Source organism: Chiloscyllium punctatum, chromosome 1, assembly GCF_047496795.1.
Source record: "Chiloscyllium punctatum isolate Juve2018m chromosome 1, sChiPun1.3, whole genome shotgun sequence".
NCBI lineage: Eukaryota > Metazoa > Chordata > Chondrichthyes > Orectolobiformes > Hemiscylliidae > Chiloscyllium > Chiloscyllium punctatum.
In genome coordinates this window covers 76,373,716-76,395,995 of record NC_092739.1, presented here as the reverse complement: position 1 = coordinate 76,395,995, position 22,280 = coordinate 76,373,716, and the positions used below count along the sequence as shown (strand labels likewise).

The 22,280-nt window shown below is 42.2% G+C and overlaps 1 protein-coding gene across 2 annotated transcripts in view; it reads left to right on the top strand.

Annotated features, from left to right (window-relative positions):
- The first annotated feature begins 1,246 nt into the window (after positions 1 to 1,246).
- The window catches only part of LOC140482336 (uncharacterized), an 80,936-nt gene continuing 59,902 nt past the window's right edge, over positions 1,247 to 22,280 (top strand). For both annotated transcript variants that reach the window (XM_072579646.1, XM_072579636.1), the window contains exons 1-3: positions 1,247 to 1,354; positions 8,946 to 9,126; positions 16,160 to 16,271. In XM_072579646.1, coding sequence (XP_072435747.1) covers positions 8,973 to 9,126; positions 16,160 to 16,271 — 266 coding nt within the window. In that variant the 5' untranslated portion in view covers positions 1,247 to 1,354; positions 8,946 to 8,972. The remainder of the gene's footprint in view (positions 1,355 to 8,945; positions 9,127 to 16,159; positions 16,272 to 22,280) is intronic.

Sequence of the window (22,280 nt, the reverse complement as noted above, 5' to 3'; positions counted from 1 at the left end):
GGAGCGTCGGAGGCTGAGGGATGACCTTAAAGAGGTTTACAAAATTATGAGGGGTATGGATAGGATAAATCAACAAAGTCTTTTCCCTGGGATCCGGGAGTTCAGAACTAGAGGTTTAGGGTGAAAGGGAAAAGATATAAAAGTGACCTAAGGGGCAGCTTTTTCACGCAGAGGGTGGTACGTGTATGGAATGAACTGCCAGAGGATATGGTGGAGGCTGGTACAATTGCAATATTTAAGAGGCATTTGGATGGGTATATGAATAGGAAGGGTTTGGAGGGATATGGGCTGGGTGCTGGCAGGTGGGACTAGATTGGGTTGGGATATCTGGTTGTCATGGACAGGTTGGACCGAAGGGTCTGTTTCCATGCTATACATCTCTATGACTCTATGACTCTATGTTGGGAAAAGGCAGCTGAACATGCCAAATATTTAGAATTAGGTTTGATTGTCATGTATATTTTAAGTACAAAAGTATAGGAATGCAGTGAAAAGTGTACAATGTCACCATGCACAGTGCCACCTTAGGTCCAAAGTACCTAGTTACAACTAAATATGTTGAATATTGGTAGTCCAGTCATAGAGCTATTGAGACGTACAGCACAGAAAGAGACCTTTCAGTCCAACTCGACCATGCCGACCAGATATCCTAAATTAATCTAGTCCCATATTTGGGTCAATAACTAAAAAACATTAAGCAATGAAGACGATTTAAAAACCATAGACACTGCAGGTGGAAAGTTTCTTAGCCCACCTTTGCCAAAGATAAATTTCTCTCCTGACACGCTTGAATGTGACAGAGGCTGTATGAAGTTGATATACCTTTTTTGTGATAAAGAACACACTTGGAAAATATTAAGGAGTTATCATTTAACTCCTATAGTTTTGAGTGTGCAACCTAATTAATTCTTTCAATCAGAATATATTGGCTCCCAATAAAACCTCTGGATTTTAAACTCAATCGCTGTTGCTCTGGTGCCTCATTGAACATTTGTGATTTGGATATGACGTAGAGGTAGTACTGGAGCTTTCAAAGCGCTGCTCCTTCGTCAAACTCAGAAAGCTTGTGATTTCAAATAATCCTTTTGGACTACAACCTGGTGTAGTGTGACTTCTGAGCTTGTGTTTTTGTGACATTAGCAACAAAGAAAAACAGAATGATCAATTTTCTGGGGGGAGCCCCACATTTTACTGTATATATTGGATAAATAGCATTGATTTAGTGATGACTTCGCACTCATTAATATTATCTTCTCCGTAGGGTGAGCTGGCACGTGACTGACTATTCCGTCCACACACTGGGATTTTTCCTGTTGGCTTCTGTTGTAGCAACCGTCTGATAAACAAGCTCTAGGTAAGTGCCTTATAGCAGCGTCTTCAAAGATATGTTATCTCATCAAAATGATGTTTAGTAAAATGTTTACACAAACTAATATGCGGTTCATATCACTGAAACTGATTTCAGCAGCAATTTCAATTCTGAGAGTTTGTTGTATCTCAGGAACGAATAAGCGATGCACTGTAGTAATTGCATGCACCGAGGTTGCTAATATAGTGGGTAGCAGTTTTACGATTCGTTTACGCGGAGTTTAACGATTGGTCTGACACTTGCTCCTGCTGTTCTAAGGTCAGGCTGCTGAAATATATTGAAGTGGTCACTATTCAATTGTTTTAAAATAAATTAAAAACCTGTGAATATTCAGCAAGCCAGACAACACATTGGGAGTCCAGATGCTGCAACAGAACAGAACTCAGGAGAGCTTACCAGGGAAGAGTTTTGGATTATTCAATGGAGTCAGAGGGTTACAGTATAGAAAGTCTTTGGCCCATCAAACCACCTAATTATTCTCATTCAATTTTCCAGCATTTGCCCCATCACCTTATCCCAGCTCCAACTCTCCAACTCCACACTGCTCTGTTGAACTGTCCTACCCATCCATCTTCCCACCTATCTGCTCCACCCTCCACTCCAACCTATCACCATCACCCCACCTTCATCTACTTATCACCTTTCAAATTACCTTCCCCCCAAGCCCCACCCCTCCCATTTATGTCTCAGCACCCCTCTCCCCATCATTTCTGATGAAGGGCTTATGCCTGAAAGGTCAACTTTCCTGCTCCTCAGATGCTACCTGACTTGTTGTGCTTTTCCAGTGCCATACTTTTGACCCATCGCCTTGTATGCCTTGGCATCGCAAGGCATATTTTCTACCACTATCTCCCTTACAGGCAGTGAGTTACAGATTCGTGCTGCCTTCTGAGTGAAAAACCTTTTCCTCACATCCGCTCAAAACCTCCCACCTCTTATGTTAAACCTATGCCCCCTCATCATTGATTCCTCCACCAAGGGCAAATATTTCTTCCTATTTATGCCTCTTATAAGCCTTGAGCCTTCTCCATCATTCAATGTTCTATGTTCTATAAAATACGATCATGGCTGATCTTTCAGCTCAATACCCTAATCCCATCCTTCTCCCATATCTCCTGATCCCTTTAGTCATAAGATCTGTATCTAACCCCATTTTGAAAACATGTGGTGTTTTAGCCTCAATCACTTTCTGTTGTAGTGAATTCTACATACTCACCATTCTCTGTGTAAAGAAAGTTCTCCTCTCAGTCCTTTTGGAATGTCAAACACCCCTGATTATTGAGTTCACAGTCTTTGTCACCCTGTAACTATGTCTCCATAATAGATAGCAAGTTATATTCATTTATTTTTATTTGTGTCATCGACTCATCTATCTTGTTACAAATGATGCTTGCATTCCGATAAAGAGTACAAAGCTTGACTTGTGACATTATTACTTATTCTGGTTCCAATTTTTCTATTCCTTCCTGTCACACTTTGCTTATTGTGCACCTCTTCACCGGCCTGCACACCTGCCCTCTTTTTCTTTTAGATTTTTTAAACATCCCTTCAATTGAATCCTACCTGTCTACAATCCTAGTTATACAATTTGCCATGACACTGGTTCCACAATGGTTCAAATTAAGCCTGGTCTTACATAACAATAGTTTCCTTAATATTGGTGCTAGTGCCTCAAGAATGAGATTCCATTTCTCCCATACCAATCATTGAACCATGTATTTATCTCTCAAATTTATTTACCTGGTGCCAATTTGCTAATGCCAAGTGGCTTAGATGGTAATCAAGAGATCATTTGCTTTGTGCTTCTGCCTTTCAGTTTAGCTGTGAGGCACTTATAATGCCGAAGCAGAAGATATTTTCCTCATTCTACCTACATTTTGGTACCTATTTGGACCACAACATCTGGATCCTTCCCCTTATACTCCAAGTTCCTCTCGAACTGAGAGGAGATGTTCTGAACCTCGGCAACAGGAAGGTAACCCGGCCTTCAGAATGCTGTCTTTGCTGCAGTGAACAGTATCTATTTCCCTAATTGTACTATCTCCAATTACTACTAGATTTACCTTATTCTGCCTACTTGACGGGTATTCTGGACCACAATGCTGTGGTTAATTTGCTCAACCTCCCTACAGTCTGTGCCCTTGCCCACCCCGTGAGTAAGAACCTTGGATATGGGTGCTGGCTGAGACCCCTCCAAAGTCATTTGGATTCCCATACCTGCTCATTCACAGTCACACCCTCCTATTCCCTGACCACAGCTGTGTGCCTGTTTCCTTAAGGAAAGAGTGTGCAGGTAGTTCTCCCCATCCTGATGTGTTAGTCTTCAAATCATCAACTCTGAGCCAAAGTTCCTCGTGCAGCCAATATTTGCTTCAGATGTGGAGACAGTGGAATGCACTGGTGTCTACCAGCTCCCATATTAAGTCATTGAGCTGTCCCACACAGAAACAGATCCTTCAGTCCAACTTGTCCATGCCGACCAGATATCCCAAATAAATCTAGCCCCATTTGCCAGCATTTCGCCCATATCCCTATAAACCTTTCCTATTCATATACCCATCCAGATGCCGTTTAAATGTTGTGATGGTACCAGTTTCCACAACTTCCTCTGGCAGCTCATTCCATATATGCACCACCTTCTGCATGAAAAAAATGGCCCTTAAGTCCCTTTTAAATCTTTCCTTAAACTGATACTCCACTATCCTGGGAAAAGACCTTGTCTATTCATTCTTTCCATGCCCTTCATGATTTTATAAACCTTTATAAGATCACTCCTCAGCCTCCAATGCTCCAAGGAAAATAATTTCAGCCTATTGGGCCTCTCCCTATAGCTCAAACCTCCAACCTTGGTAACATCCTCGTAAATCTTTATTGAGACCAGATCTAAAAGTTGAAGTTCTAAATTGGAGAAAGGTTAATTTTGATGGTATTAGGCAAGAACTTTCAAACGTAATTGGGGGCAGATGTTCACAGGTAAAGGGATGGCTGGAAAATGGAAAGCCTTCAGAAATGAGATAACGAGAATCCAGAGAAAATATATTCCTATTAGGATGAAAGGAAAGGCTGGTAGGTGTAGGGAATGCTGGATGACTGAAGAAATTGAGGGTTTAGTTAAGAAAAAGAAAGAAGCATATGTCAGGTATAGACAGGAGAGATCGAGTTAATCCTTAAAACAGTATAAAGGCAGTAGGAGTATACTGTACTTAAGACAGAAATCAGGAGGGCAAAAGGGGACATGGGATAACTTTGGCAAATAGAGTTAAGGAGAATCCGAAGGGCTTTTACAAATACATTAAGGACAAAAGGGTAACTAGGGAGAGAATAGGGCCCCTCAAAGATCAGCAAGGTGGCCTTTGTGTGGAGCCACAGGAGGTGGGGGAGATACTAAATGAGTTTTTTGCCTCAGTGTTTATTGTGAAAAAGGACATGGAAGATATAGAATGTAGGGAAATAGATGGTGACATCTTGAAAAATGTCCATATTACAGAGGAGGAAGTGCTGGATGTCTTGAAAAGCATTAAAGTGGATAACTCCCCGGACCTGATCAAGTGTAGTCTAAATCTCCGTGGGAAGCTAGAGAAGTGATAGCTGGGCCTCTTGCTGAGATATTTGTATCATCAATAGTCACAGGTGAGGTGCCAGAAGACTGGAGGTTGGCTAATGTGGTGCCACTATTTAAGAAAGGTGGTAAGTGTAAGCCAGGGAACTATAAACCAGTGAGCCTGACGTCAATGGTGAGCAAGTTGTTGGAAGGAATCCTGAGGGACAGGATGTACATACTTGGAAAGGCAAGGGCTGATTGGGGTAGTCAACATGGCTTTGTGCTGGAGCAATCATGTCTCACAAACTTGATTGAGTGTTTTGAAGAAATAACAAAGAGGACTGATGATGGTAGATGGTAGATACAGGGAGAACTAGCCATTTGGATACAGAACTGGCTTGAGGGTAGAAGACACAGGGTGGTGGTGGAAGGTTGCTTTTCAGACCGGAGGCCTGTGATCAGTGGAGTGCCACAGGATCGATGCTGGGTCCTCTACTTTTTGTCATTTAAACAAATGATTTGGTTGTGAGCATAAGAGGCATAGTTAGTAGGTTTGCAGATGACTCCAAAATTGGAGGTGTAGTGGATAACACAGAGGTTACCTCAGATTATAACAGAATCTTGGTCAGATGAGCCAATGCGCCAAGAAGTGGCAGCTAGATAAATGCGAGATGCTGCATTTTGGGAAAACAAATCTTAACAGGACTTATACACTTAATGGTAAGGTCCCAGGGAGCATTGCCGAGCAAAGAGACCTTGAAGTGCAGGTTCATAACTCCTTGAAAGTGGAGTTGCAGGTAGATAGGAGAGTGAAGAAGGCATATGGTATGGTTTCCTCTGTTTGTCAGAGTATTGAGTACAGGAGTTGGGGAGTCATGTTGCAGCTGTACAGGACATTGGTTAGGCCACTTTTGGAATATTATGTGCAATTCTGGTCTCCTCCTTATCGGAAAGATGTTGTGAAACTTGAAAGGGTTCAGAAAAGACTTACAAGGAAGTTGCCAGGTTTGCAGGATTTGAGCAAGAGGGAGAGGTTGAATAGGCTGAGGATGTTTTCCCTGGAGCTTCGGAGGCTGAGGGGTGACCATATAGAGGTTTATTAAATCATGAGGGGCATGTATAAGATAAATAGACAAAGTCTTTTCCTTGAGGTCGGGGAGTCCAGAACTAGCGGGCATAGGTTTAGGGTGAGAGGGAAAAGATATAAAAGATGCCTTAGGGGCAACTTTTTCATGCAGAGGGTGGCACATATATGGAATGATTTGCCAGAGGAAGTGGTGGAGGCTAGTACAATTGTAACATTTAAAAGACATCTGGATGGGTATATGAATAGGAAGGGTTTGGAGAGACATGGGCTGGATGCTGGCAGGCGGGACTAGATTGGGGTGGGATATCTGGTCGACATGCACGAGTTGGACCAAATGGCCTGTTTCCGTGCTGTACATTTCTATGATTCGATGACTTTATGAAGCCTTTCAAGTTTCACAACATCCTTCCTATAGTGGGGAGACCAGAATTGCATGCAGTATTCCAAAAGAGACCTAACCAATGTCCTGTGCAGCTGCAACATGACCTCCCAACTCCAATACTCAATGAACTGACCAACAAAGGAAAGCATACCAAATGCTTTCTTCACTATCCTATCTACCTGCAACTCCACTTTCAAGGAGACATGAACCTGCACTCCAAGGTCTCTTTTGTTCAGCAACACTCCCCAGGATCTTGCCAGTAAGTGTATAAATCCTGCCCTGATTTGCCTTTCCAAAATGCAGCACCTCACATTTATCTAAATTAAACTCCAACTGCCACTCCTCAGTCCATTGGTCCATCTGATCAAGATCACGTTGTTCTCTGAGGTAACCTCCTTCGCTGTCCACTACATTTCCAATTTTGGTGCCGTCTGCATATTTACTAACTATACCTCGTATGTTCATATCCAAATTGTTTCTATAAATGATGAATTGTAGCTGCACATATCGCATGCCCAACCAGCTGTACTTGATTTAATTAATTACTTTGCATGTTAACCATTTAAAAAATTAATTTCTTCAGCTGCGGTAACATCTCCTGATCTAAACCACTTGGTCAATCAAATGTGTTGCAGGTGTTGCTATGGCATCACATTTTGGCTCTGACATGTCAAACCAAGTTGAAAGGGTTCTCTGCCTCTGGATTTTGTCCTCTGCCATCTGTGCCCTTCTCTCACAGTCCATTCTTCCTTTTATAAAATTGCAGCCCCTGATCCCTCGTACTGTTTGTAAGGCTACTGAGCCCACTCTCTTGCACTGTTTTGGAAGTACATGGTCCTCCTATCTCCCCCCCACCTCACTCTTTCAGGTGCTGGTGACTGAGTCTGGGTCCTCCAGACTTGCACTCGTTTAGGTGCTGGTGATTGTCTCCAGATCATCACCTTACATCATCATAATTCTGTGACTGTGCAAAGGTTTCATTCACTTCATATAATCTTGGGAAATAACTCAATGTATAGGATACCACAAAAGCCAAAGGCCCTGTCTGGAGGGCTGACTAAACTAAACTGTTCCAGTCCAGCTACTATCTGATCTCTACCCGCAAAGTGGAAGATTGTTGTGTGTGCTGCCCACAAACAGCTGGATGAATCCAATCTGCTAAAATCCCATCAGATCTGTTGTTAATCATCAGCAAAGTGTTGGAAGGTTTCATCAGCACTCGTTCAGAATTTTACAACTGCCTCCTGAATGCTGTGGTGTCTCTGCACCACATCGACAGCAGCAGTTCAAGAAGATGGCTAAACACCATCATTGCAAGGGCATTTAGGGCTGAGTGATCTTGGGCTTGCCAGAGATACACTCATCCCATAAACAAATAAAATCGATTGACGTTGCTAGATAAAGGTACATTGTTTGTGAAATTGGAAAGATTTGGAATAAAGTTTCTGAGAATAGACCTGAGGTGATTGAATGATATTACATGTGTGACAGACTAAAGAAGCTTCTATGTACATAGAAGGAGACCAGAATTGCACATAATATTCCAAAAGTGGCCTAACCAATGTCCTGTACGGCTGCAACATGACTCCCCAACTCCTGTACTCAATGTACATGGGGTCTATGTACATAGATCTTTGAAAGTTGCCACTCAGGTGGATAGAGTTTGTAAGAAGGCCTATGGAGTATTATCGTTCATTAGCAGAGGGATTGAATTCAAGAGTCGTGAAGTGATGTTGCAGCTGTACAGGACTTTGGTTAGGCCACAGTTGGAGTACTGTGTGCAGTTCTGGTCGCCTCACTTTAGGAAAGATGTGGAAGCTTTGGAGAGAGTGCAGAGAAGATTTACCAGGATGTTGCCTGGAATGGAGAGTAGGTCGTACGAGGATAGGTTGAGAGTTCTCGGCCTTTTCTCGTTGGAACGACGAAGGATGAGGGGTGACTTGATAGAGGTTTATAAGATGATCAGAGGAATAGATAGAGTAGACAGTCAGAAACTTTTTCCCCGGGTACAACAGAGTGTTACAAGGGGACATAAATTTAAGGTGAAGGGTGGAAGGTATAGGGGAGATGTCAGGGGTGGGTTCTTTACCCAGAGAGTGGTGGGGGCATGGAATGCGCTGCCCGTGGGAGTGGTAGAGTCAGAATCATTGGCGACCTTTAAGCGGCATTTGGATAGGTACATGGATGGGTGCTTAATCTAGGTTAGAAGTTTGGCACAACATCGTGGGCCGAAGGGCCTGTTCTGTGCTGTATTGTTCTATGTTCTATGTTCTTTGGCCTTACACCATCATCCTTTTGTCACTTAATTCCTCCTGCCTTATATTAGATCAGAGAGCTTTCCTTTCAATCCTTTCCTTCCTCTCCCATTCCATTTTCTGTCTCTTCACTTATTTAAAATCTCTTTGCATGTGTACCTTTTACAAATTCTGATGAAAGGTACTCATTTTGAAACAATAACTCTGCTTGATCTTCACTGATATTTCCTGGCCAGTTGAGTGTTTCTAGAAGTTTTTGATTTTAACATTTTTTAATGTTTTATGTGCTCCTTTCTTTCCGTTCATCACAGATTATACCATTTCACCAATCTGGAACAATGAGCCAGCCACGCATGACTGAGGAATGGACAGGAAAAAAAACAATTGAGAAATACTTATCTGGAAAGACTTTGAAAGAGGAAATTTGGATGCCTTTGGGATCTTGTGCTCTTGAGTCAGTTAGTCAAAACTATGCACAAGTCAGAGAGCAAAGTAAGTTATCACATTAGCAGTTAAATCGCAGGATTACTGAATGCAAACTGTAAATCTGCATTTTATTCAAATCCATTGTCTATTATTGTAGAAACTGTTGCAGATAAAATGCATAAATGTGTAAAAACATTTTGCAACCAGTGACAGATGAACAAAGTGCCTTCACCTTGGTTGTAAATCAGTGACAAGAACAGATCTGCACGCTTCGACCTTTGTGGTTATTTAACAGAGTCATCTTGTCAAAATATTTAAACGAATTTACTAAATGGGACAGTTTTCATTTGTGACCCATAAGATAGAGGCGAAGAATTATACAATTTAGCCTATTGAGTCTGCTTCACATTCAATCATGGCTGCCTTCTCCCCAGAATCTTTGATCTTACTAATTAAGAACCTGTCTACGTCTGACTTAAATATACTCAGTGCCTTGGCCTCCACAGCCCTGTGCAGCAGTAAGTTCCACAGATTCGTCAGCCTCTGGCTAAAGAAATTTCTCCTAATCGCAGTCTGAAAGGGTCATCTATTCACTCTGAGGATGTGCCCTTGGGTCTTAGTCTCTTCTACTAGTGAAAGTATCTTTGCTACGTCCACTCTATTCAGAGTCCTCAACCGCTCCTCATATGACAAGCCATTCATCCCCAACACCACTCTTGTAAACCTCTTCTGGATCCCCTTCAATGCTAGCACATTCCCCCCTTACATATGGGGCTCACAGTATTCCAGATGCGGTCTGATCACAGCCTTTTACTGCCTCAGCAGTACCTCACTGCTGTTATATTTTAGCCCTCTCAAAATGAATGCAGACATTGCATTTGCCTTTCTAACTGTCAAGTGATCTGTATGTTAAACTTAAGAAACTCCTGAACTCGGACTCCCAATATCCCTTTATGCGTCAGATTTCCGAAGCCTTTCCTCGTTTAGAAAATAGTCTACCCCTTTATTCTTCCTACAAATGTGCATAACCTCACATGTTCCCATATTATGATTCATCTGCCATTTTTTTGCCCACTCTTCTAGGTTGCTCAAGTCCTTGAGCATCTTCCCTGCTTCTTCAGCACGACCTGTCTTTGTGTTATCTGCAAACTTAGCAACAATGCCCTCAGTTCCTTCATCAAGATTGTTATTGTACAAGGGTAGGCAATGGCCTAGTCGTATTATCGCTGGACTTTTAATCCAGAAACCCAAGTAATGTTCTGGGGACCTGGGTTTGAATTCTGTCTTGGCAAATGGTGGAATTTGAATTCAATAAATACCAGGAATTAAGAGTCTACTGATGACCATGAATCTATTGTTGATTGTGGGGGAAACCCCATCTGGATCACTAATGTTCTTCATTGAAGGAAACTGCCATCCTTACCTGGTCTGGCTTACATTTGACTCCAGACCCACAGCAATGTAGTTGACTCTTAACTGCCTGCTGATATGGACAATAAATGCTGGCCTAGCCAACAAGGCCCTCAACCCATGAATGAACTTAACAAAAAAAGGTGTGGTCCCAACCCTGACCCCTGCTGAACTCCACCAGTTATCCACCTTAAGACCTTTCAGCTTCCCCAACACCTTCTCCTTAGTGATGGCCACTACACTTTCTTCTGCCCACTGATTCTCTTGAAGTGCTGGGATGTTGTCTTCCATTGTGAAAAATGATACAAAATACCTATTCAGTTCCTCCGCCATTTCTTTATTCCCCATTACTAACTTCTCCAGCCTCATTTTCCAGCAGTCCAGTGTCCACTGTTGCCTCTTCCTTTTTCATATATTTAACAGAACTCTTGCAATCTTCTTACCTACTCTCATATTTCAGCTTCTCCTGCCCCTTATTTTTTGTTTCTTATCCTCTGATGATTTCTAAAGACTTTCCACTAATTCTCACCACATTATATGCTTTTCTTCTTGCTTTTACACCATACTTAATTTGCTTTATCAGCCATGGTTGCCTCATCCTCCCCTTAGATTGTTTCTTCTTCCTTGAGATAAATTTCAGTTGTGCCTCTGGAATTACCCCAAACGCCCCTGCCATTGCAGTTCCACCAACTTCTCTGCTAGGCTTTCCTTCCAATCAACTCTGGCCAGCTCCTCCTCAAGTCTTTGTAGTTACTTTATAGTAATACTGTGACATCTAATTCAATCTTCTCCCTCTCAAAAGGCAGGGTTATTGCCATCAAATTTTGGCAACTGCACCTCCAGAATTGCCTCTCCCCTAGTGGACTCTACCACAAGCTGCTCCAAAGAACTATTTTGTAAACATTCCACAAATTCCTTTTCTTGGGATCTGCTACAACCTGATTTCTCCCAGTCCACCTGCACATTGAAGCCCCCCAGGATTATTGTGCCTTTTGTGCATACCTTTTCCAACTGATAATTTTCTCTCCCACATCCTGACTAAGGGACCTATACACAACTCCCACCAGGGTCTTTTTTCCCTTTGCAGTTCTTCAACTCTAGCCAAACAGAATCTACACTTTCCACCTCTATAATCACTTGTTTCTATCAATTTAATTTTATTTCTTACTAACAAGGCAACCCTGTCCCCTCTTCCCATCTGCTTGTCCTTTACTATCCTTGGATATTTAGTTCCCAGCCCTAATCCCCTTGCAGCCACATCTCTGTGATACCCACAATATCAAACACAACAATTTTAATCTGAGTTATACTTGTTCTGTGTACTATGTGCCTTTAAGTACAACACCCTCAATCCTGCATTGACTGCCTTGCTTCTCATAGTTGTCCCCTTCTCTGCTGAGCCTGAATTTAGTTCCCTGACCCTTTCAAAACTGTCTTCTCTTATTTGTTCTGAAAACTTTAATAACCTTTCCTGAGCCCTCCCCGCAACCTTAACTAGTTTAAAGTCCTTGTGACATCAATTTACCTCAATTTGTGCCATCAGTTCGTCCACCATAAGACCATAAGACCATAAGACATAGGAGTGGAAGTAAGGCCATTCGGCCCATCGAGTCCACTCCGCCATTCAATCATGGCTGATGCGCATTTCAGCTCCACTTGCCAGCACTCTCCCCGTAGCCCTTAATTCCTCTAGACAACAAGAACCTATCAATCTCGGCCTTGAAGACATTTAGCGTCAAGGCTTCCACTGCACTCCGTGGCAATGAATTCCACAGGCCCACCACTCTCTGGCTGAAGAAATGTCTCCGCATTTCCGTTCTGAAATGACCCCCTCTAATTCTAAGGCTGTGTCCACGGGTCCTAGTCTCCTCGCCTAACAGAAACAATTTTCTAGCATCCACCTTTTCAAAGCCATGTATTATTTTGTACGTCTCTATTAAGTCTCCCCTTAATCTTCTAAACTCCAACGAATACAATCCCAGTATCCTCAGCCGTTCCTCATATGCTAGACCTGTCATTCCAGGGATCATCCGTGTGAATCTCCGCTGGACACGTTCCAGTGCCAGTATGTCCTTCCTGAGGTGTGGGGACCAAAACTGGACACAGTACTCCAAATGGGGCCTAACCAGAGCTTTATAAAGTCTTAGTAGTACATCTCTGCTTTTATATTCCAACCCTCTTGAGATAAGAGACAACATTGCATTCGCTTTCTTAATCACAGACTCAACCTGCATGTTTACCTTTAGAGAATCCTCGACTAGCACTCCCAGATCCCTTTGTGCTTTGGCTTTATTAAGTTTCTCACCATTTAGAAAGTAGTCCATGCTTTTATTTTTTTTGCCAAAGTGCAAGACCTCGCACTTGCTCACGTTAAATTCCATCAGCCATTTCCTGGACCACTCTCCCAACCTGTCTAGATCCTTCTGTAGCCTCCCCACTTCCTCAGTACTACCTGCCTGTCCACCTAACTTCGTATCATCGGCAAACTTCGCTAGAATGCCCGCGGTTCCCTCATCCAAATCATTAATATATAATGCGAACAGCTGTGGCCCCAGCACCGAACCCTGCGGGACACCGCTCGTCACCGGCTGCCATTCTGAAAAAGAACCTTTTATCCCAACTCTCTGCCTTCTGTTAGATAGCCAATCCTCAATCCATCCCAGCAGCTCACCTCGAACACCATGGGCCCTCACCTTGCTCAGCAGCCTCCCGTGTGGCACCTTATCAAAGGCCTTTTGAAAGTCCAGATAGACCACATCCACTGGGTTTCCCTGGTCTAACCTACTTGTTACCTCTTCAAAAAAATCCAACAGGTTTGTCAGGCATGACCTCCCTTTACTAAATCCATGTTGACTTGTTCTAATCAGACTCTGCTCTTCCAAGAATTTAGAAACCTTATCCTTAATGATGGATTCTAGAATTTTACCAGCAACCGAGGTTAAGCTGATTGGCCTATAATTTTCCATCTTTTGCCTTGATCCTTTCTTGAACAAGGGGGTTTACTACAGCCATCTTCCAATCATCCGGGACCTTTCCTGACTCCAGTGACTCTTGAAAGAACTCAACCAATGCCTCTGCTATTTCCTCAGCCACCTCTCTCAGAACTCTAGGGTGTATCCCATCGGGGCCAGGAGATTTATCAATTTTAAGACTTTTTAACTTTTCTAGCACTATCTCTTTCGTAATGGCAACCATACTCAACTCAGCTCCGTGACACCCTTTAATTTTTGGGATATTACTCATGTCTTCCACTGTGAAAACTGACGCAAAGTACTTGTTAAGTTCTCCTGCTATTTCCTTATCTCCCATCACTAGGCTCCCTGCATCAGTTTGAAGTGGCCCAATGTCTACTTTTGCCTGTCGTTTGTTTCTTATGTACTGAAAGAAACTTTTACTATTATTTCTAATATTACTGGCTAGCCTACCTTCATATTTGATCCTCTCATTTCTTATTACACTCTTTGTTATCCTCTGTTGACTTTTGTATCCTTCCCAATCTTCTGATTTCCCACTGTTCTTAGCCACTTTATAGGATCTCTCTTTTTCTTTAATACATTTCCTGACTTCCTTTGTCAGCCAAGGTTGTCTAATCCCTCCCCGGTTAATCTTTCTTTTCTTGGGAATGAACTTCTGTACAGTGTCCTCAATTATACCTACAAACTCCTGCCATTTTTGCTCTAGTGTCTTCCCGGTTAGCCTCTGCTTCCAGTCTATTTTAGTCAGTTCCTCTCTCATGCCCTCATAATTACCTTTATTCAACTGTAACACCATTACATCAGATTTTGCCTTCTCCCTTTCAAACTCCAGACTGAACTCTACCATATTATGGTCGCTACTTCCTAAGGGTTCCCTTACTTTAAGATCTTTTATAGAGTCTGGTTCATTGCAAAGCACTAGGTCCAGAATAGCCTGCTCTCTTGTGGGCTCCATGACAAGCTGTTCCAAAAAGCCATCCTGTAAGCATTCCATGAATTCCCTTTCTTTAGATCCACTAGCAATATTATTTACCCAGTCCACCTGCATATTGAAGTCACCCATGATCAATGTAACCTTGCCTTTCTGACATACCTTCTCTATTTCCCGGTACATGTTGCGTCCCTGGTCCTGACCACTGTTAGGAGGTCTGTACACAACTCCAATTATGGTTTTTTTGCCTTTGTGGTTCCTCAATTCCACCCACACAGACTCCACATCATCCGACGCTATGTCATTCAATACCATAGATTTAATTTTGTTCTTAACTAGCAAGGCAACCCCACCCCCTCTGCCCACCTCTCTGTCTTTTCGATAAGTTGAAAAACCATGAAGGTTTAACTGCCAGTCCTGACCCCCCTGTAACCAAGTCTCTGTGATGCCTACTACATCATAATCATTCACTATTATCTGTGCCATTAATTCATCGGCTTTGTTATGAATGCTACGAGCATTCAGGTAAAGTGCCTTAATGCTAACTTCCTTATTAGAGATGTTGTAAGTCATATGTCCTAAGTTATCCTTGCTTTTTTCTGCATTCTCAGTCTGCCTCAATTTTAAATCCGCCTGGAAACATGCTATCCTGCTGCTTATCTTTCCATTTACCTCCATACTCCCTGTCGCTTTCACTTTCCCTTCCCCCCAACTCAGAAGTTTAAAGTCCTACTGACCACCCTATTTATCCTCTTCGCTAGAATGCTTCTTACTCAGAATGCTTCTTGCATTAAGATACAAAGTCTTTCAGCTTGTTGTATTATCAAGTTTCCCAACTTTTATGGTTCCTTCTTACAATATGACATTCATACATCTGTACCGTCCTTTTAATTTTGGGAAACAGGCAACCCCATCACCAAACTGCAATCCTACTTTCTCCTTTACCTTTGACTTTAAAAGGTTTCATGCAGCTGGAGTCAATCTTCACTATTTGCCTGAAATCTGTGGTTATGTTCTCTAGGACTCTAGTCCCAGCCTGATTCAGATGTACTCTATCCCGTCAGAATAGCTCCCATTTAATACTTGAAAACTGGTGTGACCTTACAGTGAGAGCAGGATTCGGGGGGAACAGGGAGAGATGTTGAGTACCACGGTAAGAGTTGCTCAGCAATATGTCATGATAGCAATGATTTGGAGTTGTGACCTCTGAGGCCGTAATTGTGACTGTGGAGCAAACACTGTGCTGGGGCAGTATTGGGATTGGTGACAAGGCTCTACTACTTGTGTATGCATAAACCTTACACCCCAGGCACAATCGGACGTTTCAAAATAATTGTTGATGATACCATTGGCCATCCCTGGATTTTAGGATGTTTTGAATTTTCAGGCAGCTGCGATTCTAGATTTATTACAACTGTTATTATCTACCTCACTTTAGAATGTAACCGTACACTTCCATTCAAGATCTGAATATGACTGCTATTTGTTTCATATTATTCAGCAAGTTTGTACATTTCAGGGACAGATTTTAATCCTGTATGCTTGGTGAGCAGTAACTTCTGAGCTCAGAATTTGAGCTTTTCATGCCAAGCTGATAATAACCTACAGGACTATGCACACAGATTAGGTACCCCCAGTGCTGTTTTTCCAGATGCCCATAGTTTTTCCAGCAAGTTGTGGCAGGTGAGATGGAGAATCCTTGCGCAAGTTTAAACTCACGGTATTGTCTGCAGCAGGCATTCAGTTAAAGAAATGTAAATTTAACTGTTTTCTTCTCCTGCAGATGAAAAGTTAACTGCTATTTCAAGCCCCAAGCAGCTGTTAATTGACAAGGTGCTGGCCAGGCGCAGGTTTGATCAGCTTGTAAAGGAAGAGGAACATCGAGCACGAAGCAGGTCAGATGCACACAGTAATTTTTTGTAATATTACAGCCGTCTCATTACCTTCACAGCACAAGGATACAGTGGTTAGAAACATAACATACAATTTACTTTCCCCTTGATAATTAGTACCTAAACAACACTTTTCACATATCTTAAGCCATGATACCAGACATCAGAAAACCCAAATCAGTAATGCAGGCTAAGGTAATGTGAGGTGATAAAGCTCAAGAGAGGTTTTGGGGAAATTCTTTGAAATACAAAATAGATGGGAAGGCAAAGGGATTTAGGGACACAGTTCCAAAGCTCAGGGTAATAAGTGATTCTTGTTTGCTGTTCAATGTGAAAAAACCATGTTGATCAGCAGGGTATGATAGGGTTCCAGTAGATACATTGAAGGCTCCTAAGACTGATCTGCACTTGGAATGTTTTGCAACAAGTAGAATGGGACATTGTGGATGATCGAGTTTTGGATGAGTTGCTTGCTCAGACCTTCCCCTCCTTGCATTTTCTCTCTGGCTCTGATAGTTACTCACTTTCAAAAGAGGCTGCATCATATTTTATTTGGTTGTACCAAGTACAATCCTGAGTGAGCTTCTCCCAGGATTCCAAGTCAATATTAAAACTCCTAAATGAAGCCATTAGAGTGGTTTTGTAGTATTTAATATGACTGTCAGAGTACAGCCAGACTCACCCAGCCCAAAGAAGATTTGCTTTGGTAACTGTGTGTCAAGCATCGAGCTACATGACCAATCCAACTCAGTTATGATGAGTGAGTGTTGTGTGGATGCATCACATGGCAGCTTGGATAAGCAGATAGGTCTGATGTTTTGTTCTGCTATCTGATCTTTAATTAGAGCTCCCTCAGTGTCACTAATGTGTTTGAAATTCTTGGTATGGCGTTGGTGCATTATCCAAGTCTTGCATGCTTAGAGCAAAGCAAGTGACAGTTCCCAAATGCAAGATATAGAGTATTAGAGATGTACAGCATGGAAACAGACCCTTCGGTCCAACTTGTCCATGCTGACCAGATATCCTAACTAATCTAGTCCCATTTGCCAACACTTGGCCCATATCCCTCCAAACCCTTCTTATTCATATACCCATCCAGATGCCTTTAAAATATTGCTATTGTGCTAGCTTCCACCACTTCCTCTGGCAGCTCATTCCATACCCAAATAACCCCTGCATTAAAAAGTTGCCCTTCAGGTCTCTTTCATATCTTTCCCCTCTCACTCTAAACTTATGCCTTCTAGTTCTGGACTCCCCCACCCCAGGGAAAAGACTTTGTCTGCTTATCCTATCCATGCCCCTCATGATTTTATAAACGTCTATAAGGTCACCCCTCAGCCTCAGATGCTCCAAGGAAAACAGCTCCAGCCTGTTCAGCCTCCCCCTCTAGCTCAAATCCTCCAACTTGGCAACATCATTGTAAATCTTTTCTGAAACCTTTCAAGTTTCACAACATCCTTCTTATAGGAGGGAGACCAGAATTGCGCACAATATTCCAAAAGTGGCCTAACCGATGTCCTGTACAGCCACAACATGACCTCCTAACTTCTATACTCAATGCTGAAGGGAGGAATGGAGAGAGATGACACAGAATTCTTTCTAGAATTGCGCAGAGTGAAAGTGAGAATAAGGATTTCAAGTTTCTGTGCTTGGGATTTAGAGATATTGAGTCATTTTTACATGAAAGAATGTTTATGGAGGGTATAGTGCTAATGGTGGGCGATGGTGTAGATATGAAGTTGGGGCGATGCTTGAGTAGATTTTGGTTATAATCTGTATGTGGAATTGTAACTTAGCATCAAGACCTCAACAAAGTCAGGAGAACAGATTCAATTAGTGCTCAACAGGGTGGTTTTATAATATGGACAGAAAATGCTGAAATATTCAGCAGGTGAGGCAGCATCAGTGGAGAAAGAATGACCATTAATGTTTCAGGTCTGTGACCTGTCATTAGAACGTGAAAAAATGTAGAAATGTAATTGGGGTTTGAACAAGAAAAAGGAGATAAGTGGAAAAAAAAACAAGAGAGAGAGACCTGTGGTGGGGTAGAAGGCAAGAGAAATTAAATAACAATAGAGTTAGTGGAGTAGGGTCAAAGGGAATGGTAAATGGGACTAGTGAAGAAGCAAAGACCTTAAATGTGCGCATTCTCTACCACTGACGTACGGTGACAGTATTGTGTGTCATCTAGAGAATGCACTTGTCGTCACTCACTAAAGATCTTTGGACAGTACCTTTGAAATCCCCACCATAGGATGTGGCTGCAGATACAGAGGACACCACCACCTGAAAGATCCCCTCCTGACTTGGAACTATATCACTGGGTCAAAAGCCTGGACCTCCCTTCCTATCAGCATTCTGGATATACCTATACCACAAGGACAGCAGTGATTCAAGTTTCCCACTATCTTCTGTATGATTGGTATATGATAGGATAGATCGAAGAAGTTGGGACTGTTCTCCCCAGAGAGAAGGCGGCTGAGAGGAGATTTGATACAGATTTTCAAACTCAGGAGTGGGCTGGATAGTGTAGATAAGGAGAAGCTGTTCCCTCTTGTGAAACTGAAATGAATGAGAGGGCAGAGATTTAAAGTGATGTGAGCAAAGTCTTTTTTACACAACAAGTGCAGAATGCACTGCTTGGAAGTGCAGTGAAGGCAGGTTCAATTGAAGTAGTCAAGAGAGCTTTTGATGGTTATTTGGACAGAAGTGATGTACAGAGATATGGGGAAAAGGCATGAGACTGGCACTAGGTGATAGAACTGGAGCAAGCACAATGGGCCGTTCGGTCACTTCTGCAGCATAACAATTCTGTGATTCTCCAAGGTACTTGGGGTGGGCAGGAAGGTCTGTGATGCTTATGTCCTGTGAAATAATAAAAGAAACAAAATAGACTCTCTGTGTGGAGTTTGCACTTTCTCCCCATGGCTGCATGGGTTTCCTCCAGGTACTCCTGTTTCCTCCCACAATCCAAAGATATGCAGTTTAAGCGAATTGGCCATGCTAAATTGCCCATAGTGCTCAGGGATGTGTAGGTTAGGTGCATTAGTCAGGGGGAAATGTAGAGTTATAGGATAGGGGAATGGGTCTGGGAGCGATATTCTTCGGAGGGTCGGTGTGGACTTGTTAGGCCAAATGGCCTGTTTCCACACTATAGGGAATCTATGATTCTATGAACAGGTGTTAATGACAGAATGATAGACAACTGCTATCTAACAACAAAAAGAAAAGGAGTAAGATCAAAATATGTCATGTCAAGGGAACAAAATGGGGCTAGGGATTATAAATTGTTAAAGTCAACCTAGGAGTGGTAAGGCTGAAAATGCCCACCAGAAGGTGAGGTGCTGTTCTTTGAGCTAATATTGAGATTTTAATTGGGATGCTATGAATACGACAGGCCAAAGATGCAGGTCAATGTGTGAGCAAGTTGGGCAACTCAAATGACAGGTTGGCAGATACTCATTGTTCTGTTTCTTACTGAGTGAAAGTATTTCACAATACAATCACGCAATCTAACTTTAGTCTTTCCGCTGTCGAGCAAACCACATTGTGAGAAACGAATGCACTAAAAGAATGCCCGTAATTTGCTGTTTCACTGGAAGGAATCTTTGGAGCCTTGAATACTGAGAAAGGAGGTTTGGTGGTGGGTTGGGTAGGAATAAAGGGCAGTGTTTATATTTCATATGTTTCATATAAGGTGGTGTGGAAAGAGAGGACGAGTATGGTATTGGTTGAGGAGTGGGTCAGAGTATCATGGAGGAAGCATTTCCTTCAGGATGCTGTGGTGGTAGGGGAGATATGTTTAGTGGCGTCACTATGCTGGAGTTGGTGGAAATGCTGGAGAATGATCCATTGAATATCCCAGGACCATAGAATCATTAAGGCACGAAGGAGGCCATTCGGCCCATAGTGCCAGCACCGGTTGCATACCCTACTGCCAATCTCCTGCTTTTTTCCAATATCCCTGCACACCCTTTCTCTCTAAATAATCATCCAAAGTCCTCTTAAATAACTCAATTCACCACATCACCAGACAGTGCTTTCCATACCCTAACTACTCTCAATGTGCAAAATGTTTCCTCACTTCACTTGCAGGCAAATTGCAAAAAGTGGGCTGTAGATAGGGCTTTAGACTAAATAGTTATGGTTTCTGCTGCATAGAAAATTAGAAAATCAAAGGTAAAAGAGAAGGTAGAATTGCAGGTTAGCGATGGGGCCAATGTTACTAGACAATAAAAAAAAGGAAGGGACAGAATGTGTGACTACCATTTTGTACCAAGGAAATATAAAGTGTAGGGAAAATCAAAAAGAGAACAAATCTAAAGGCTTTGATCTTATCAAATGAAATGCAGCATTCAGACTAAGGTAGACAGACTGATGGCAGAAGTCGAGATAAATAATTATGATCTCCAGCAAGTTTGCAAAATACTTTTAAAAATCCATGAGAATAGTCCATAATCAACCAACGTTTTTGCATGTGTTTACCTATTCTATCTCAGGTAATTGTTTCTGAAAGTTTTCCTGCCACCAAAGTTAAACTGACTGATCTAAAATTGCTGGGATTATCCTGACAACCTTTCTTGGATAAGATTGTACTATTTACAATTCTCCATTCTTCAGTCACCTCCCCTCATTCCTGGGAAAACTGAAAGGTTATGGCCATTAGCCCTGCAATTTCTATATGGAGGATAGTGGAGTGGAATTTGAGGACAGCGAACATCATTATGGTTCTGGGTTGAGGGAAAGATGTGTAAAGTGCAGGGATTGGAACAAAAATAGTCAAAGCCTCTGTCAAGCATGACAGCAGGAAATCGACAATTGAGAAACAAGGAAGGCATGTCAGAACTGCTGTTATGAAAAGATGCATTGTTCGAATTAATGTAAGATAGATGGAGAAACTGAGACAGTGATATCGAGTTCTTACAGTTACTGAGAGAGTGCAGTCAACACTAGTTTGGGAGTCAGTGGGGCTTATTACTTGATGGTCCATCACTAGAAATGGAGACAGAGGAGAAAAGGAAAAAGTTAGTCAATGCAAAAATGAGCAAAGGCTAAAAATTGCAAATAATAGTGATGAAACTTTCCAGTTCAGGGTTAGAGTGGAACATATCATGGTAGAATCATTGATAGTTAAGAAAAAGAGGTAATGGAGGGGACCAGAGAAGGATGGGAACAAGGAATGTTCCACTGACTGCAGAAAAAAAGGATATGGTGAGACACATATGGTCCTGTGGTGGCACCTTTTATTTGGAGCAAGTGACTGGAGTTAGAGCAGAAGTTTTTCAGTGGGACAGCATCTTCAGACAGCTGGAGGAGTGTTGTAGTGGATGAACATTGGCTTGACCCTCTGTTTGGGAAGAAAGGAGAGAATCCTTCAAGCGTCCTGATTGGGGCTAGGTGTGGGATCCAGATTTTGTGCCCATTGTGAAGAGGGACAGTTATGACCAGGAAACTGGAAACGTTGAAATGATGGAGGGCTATGGATGGAGGAGGGATGAGATTGAACAAAAAGAGAAAAATATAAAGTCAAGATAGGATAAAACATCAAGTTTGTTAACAGTCTGGTTGAGCCTCAGATACTGACCATAAGAGGAGTGAAATCAGTGGTTAGGGAGCAGAGTTTCTTACAATGGCTTCCCAGTATTTAGCTGGAGAAAATGTTTGATCATGCAATCTTGATGATGGAGGAGTTGAGAGAGACAGAGGTGAGATAGAGCCAGGTGTCAACAATACATGTGGAAACTGATGCTATGTATTCAAATAATACTTAGAAAGGCATCCTGTAAATGAGAAATAGGATGCCTCTCTATGTATTATTTGAATAATGTTTCAACATGCTAGAGGTAACAGTGCAGGAGTAGAAAGAGAAGCCATTGTTAGTGATTCTTTGGCATTGAGTATTAGTTAGATAAGAATGTAACAGAACAATTACATCAACAGCAAAGAGGTGATTCAGAAATAGACCATTCAGCCCATGGAGTCTGCTCTGTCATTCAGTTAAATTATGGCTGA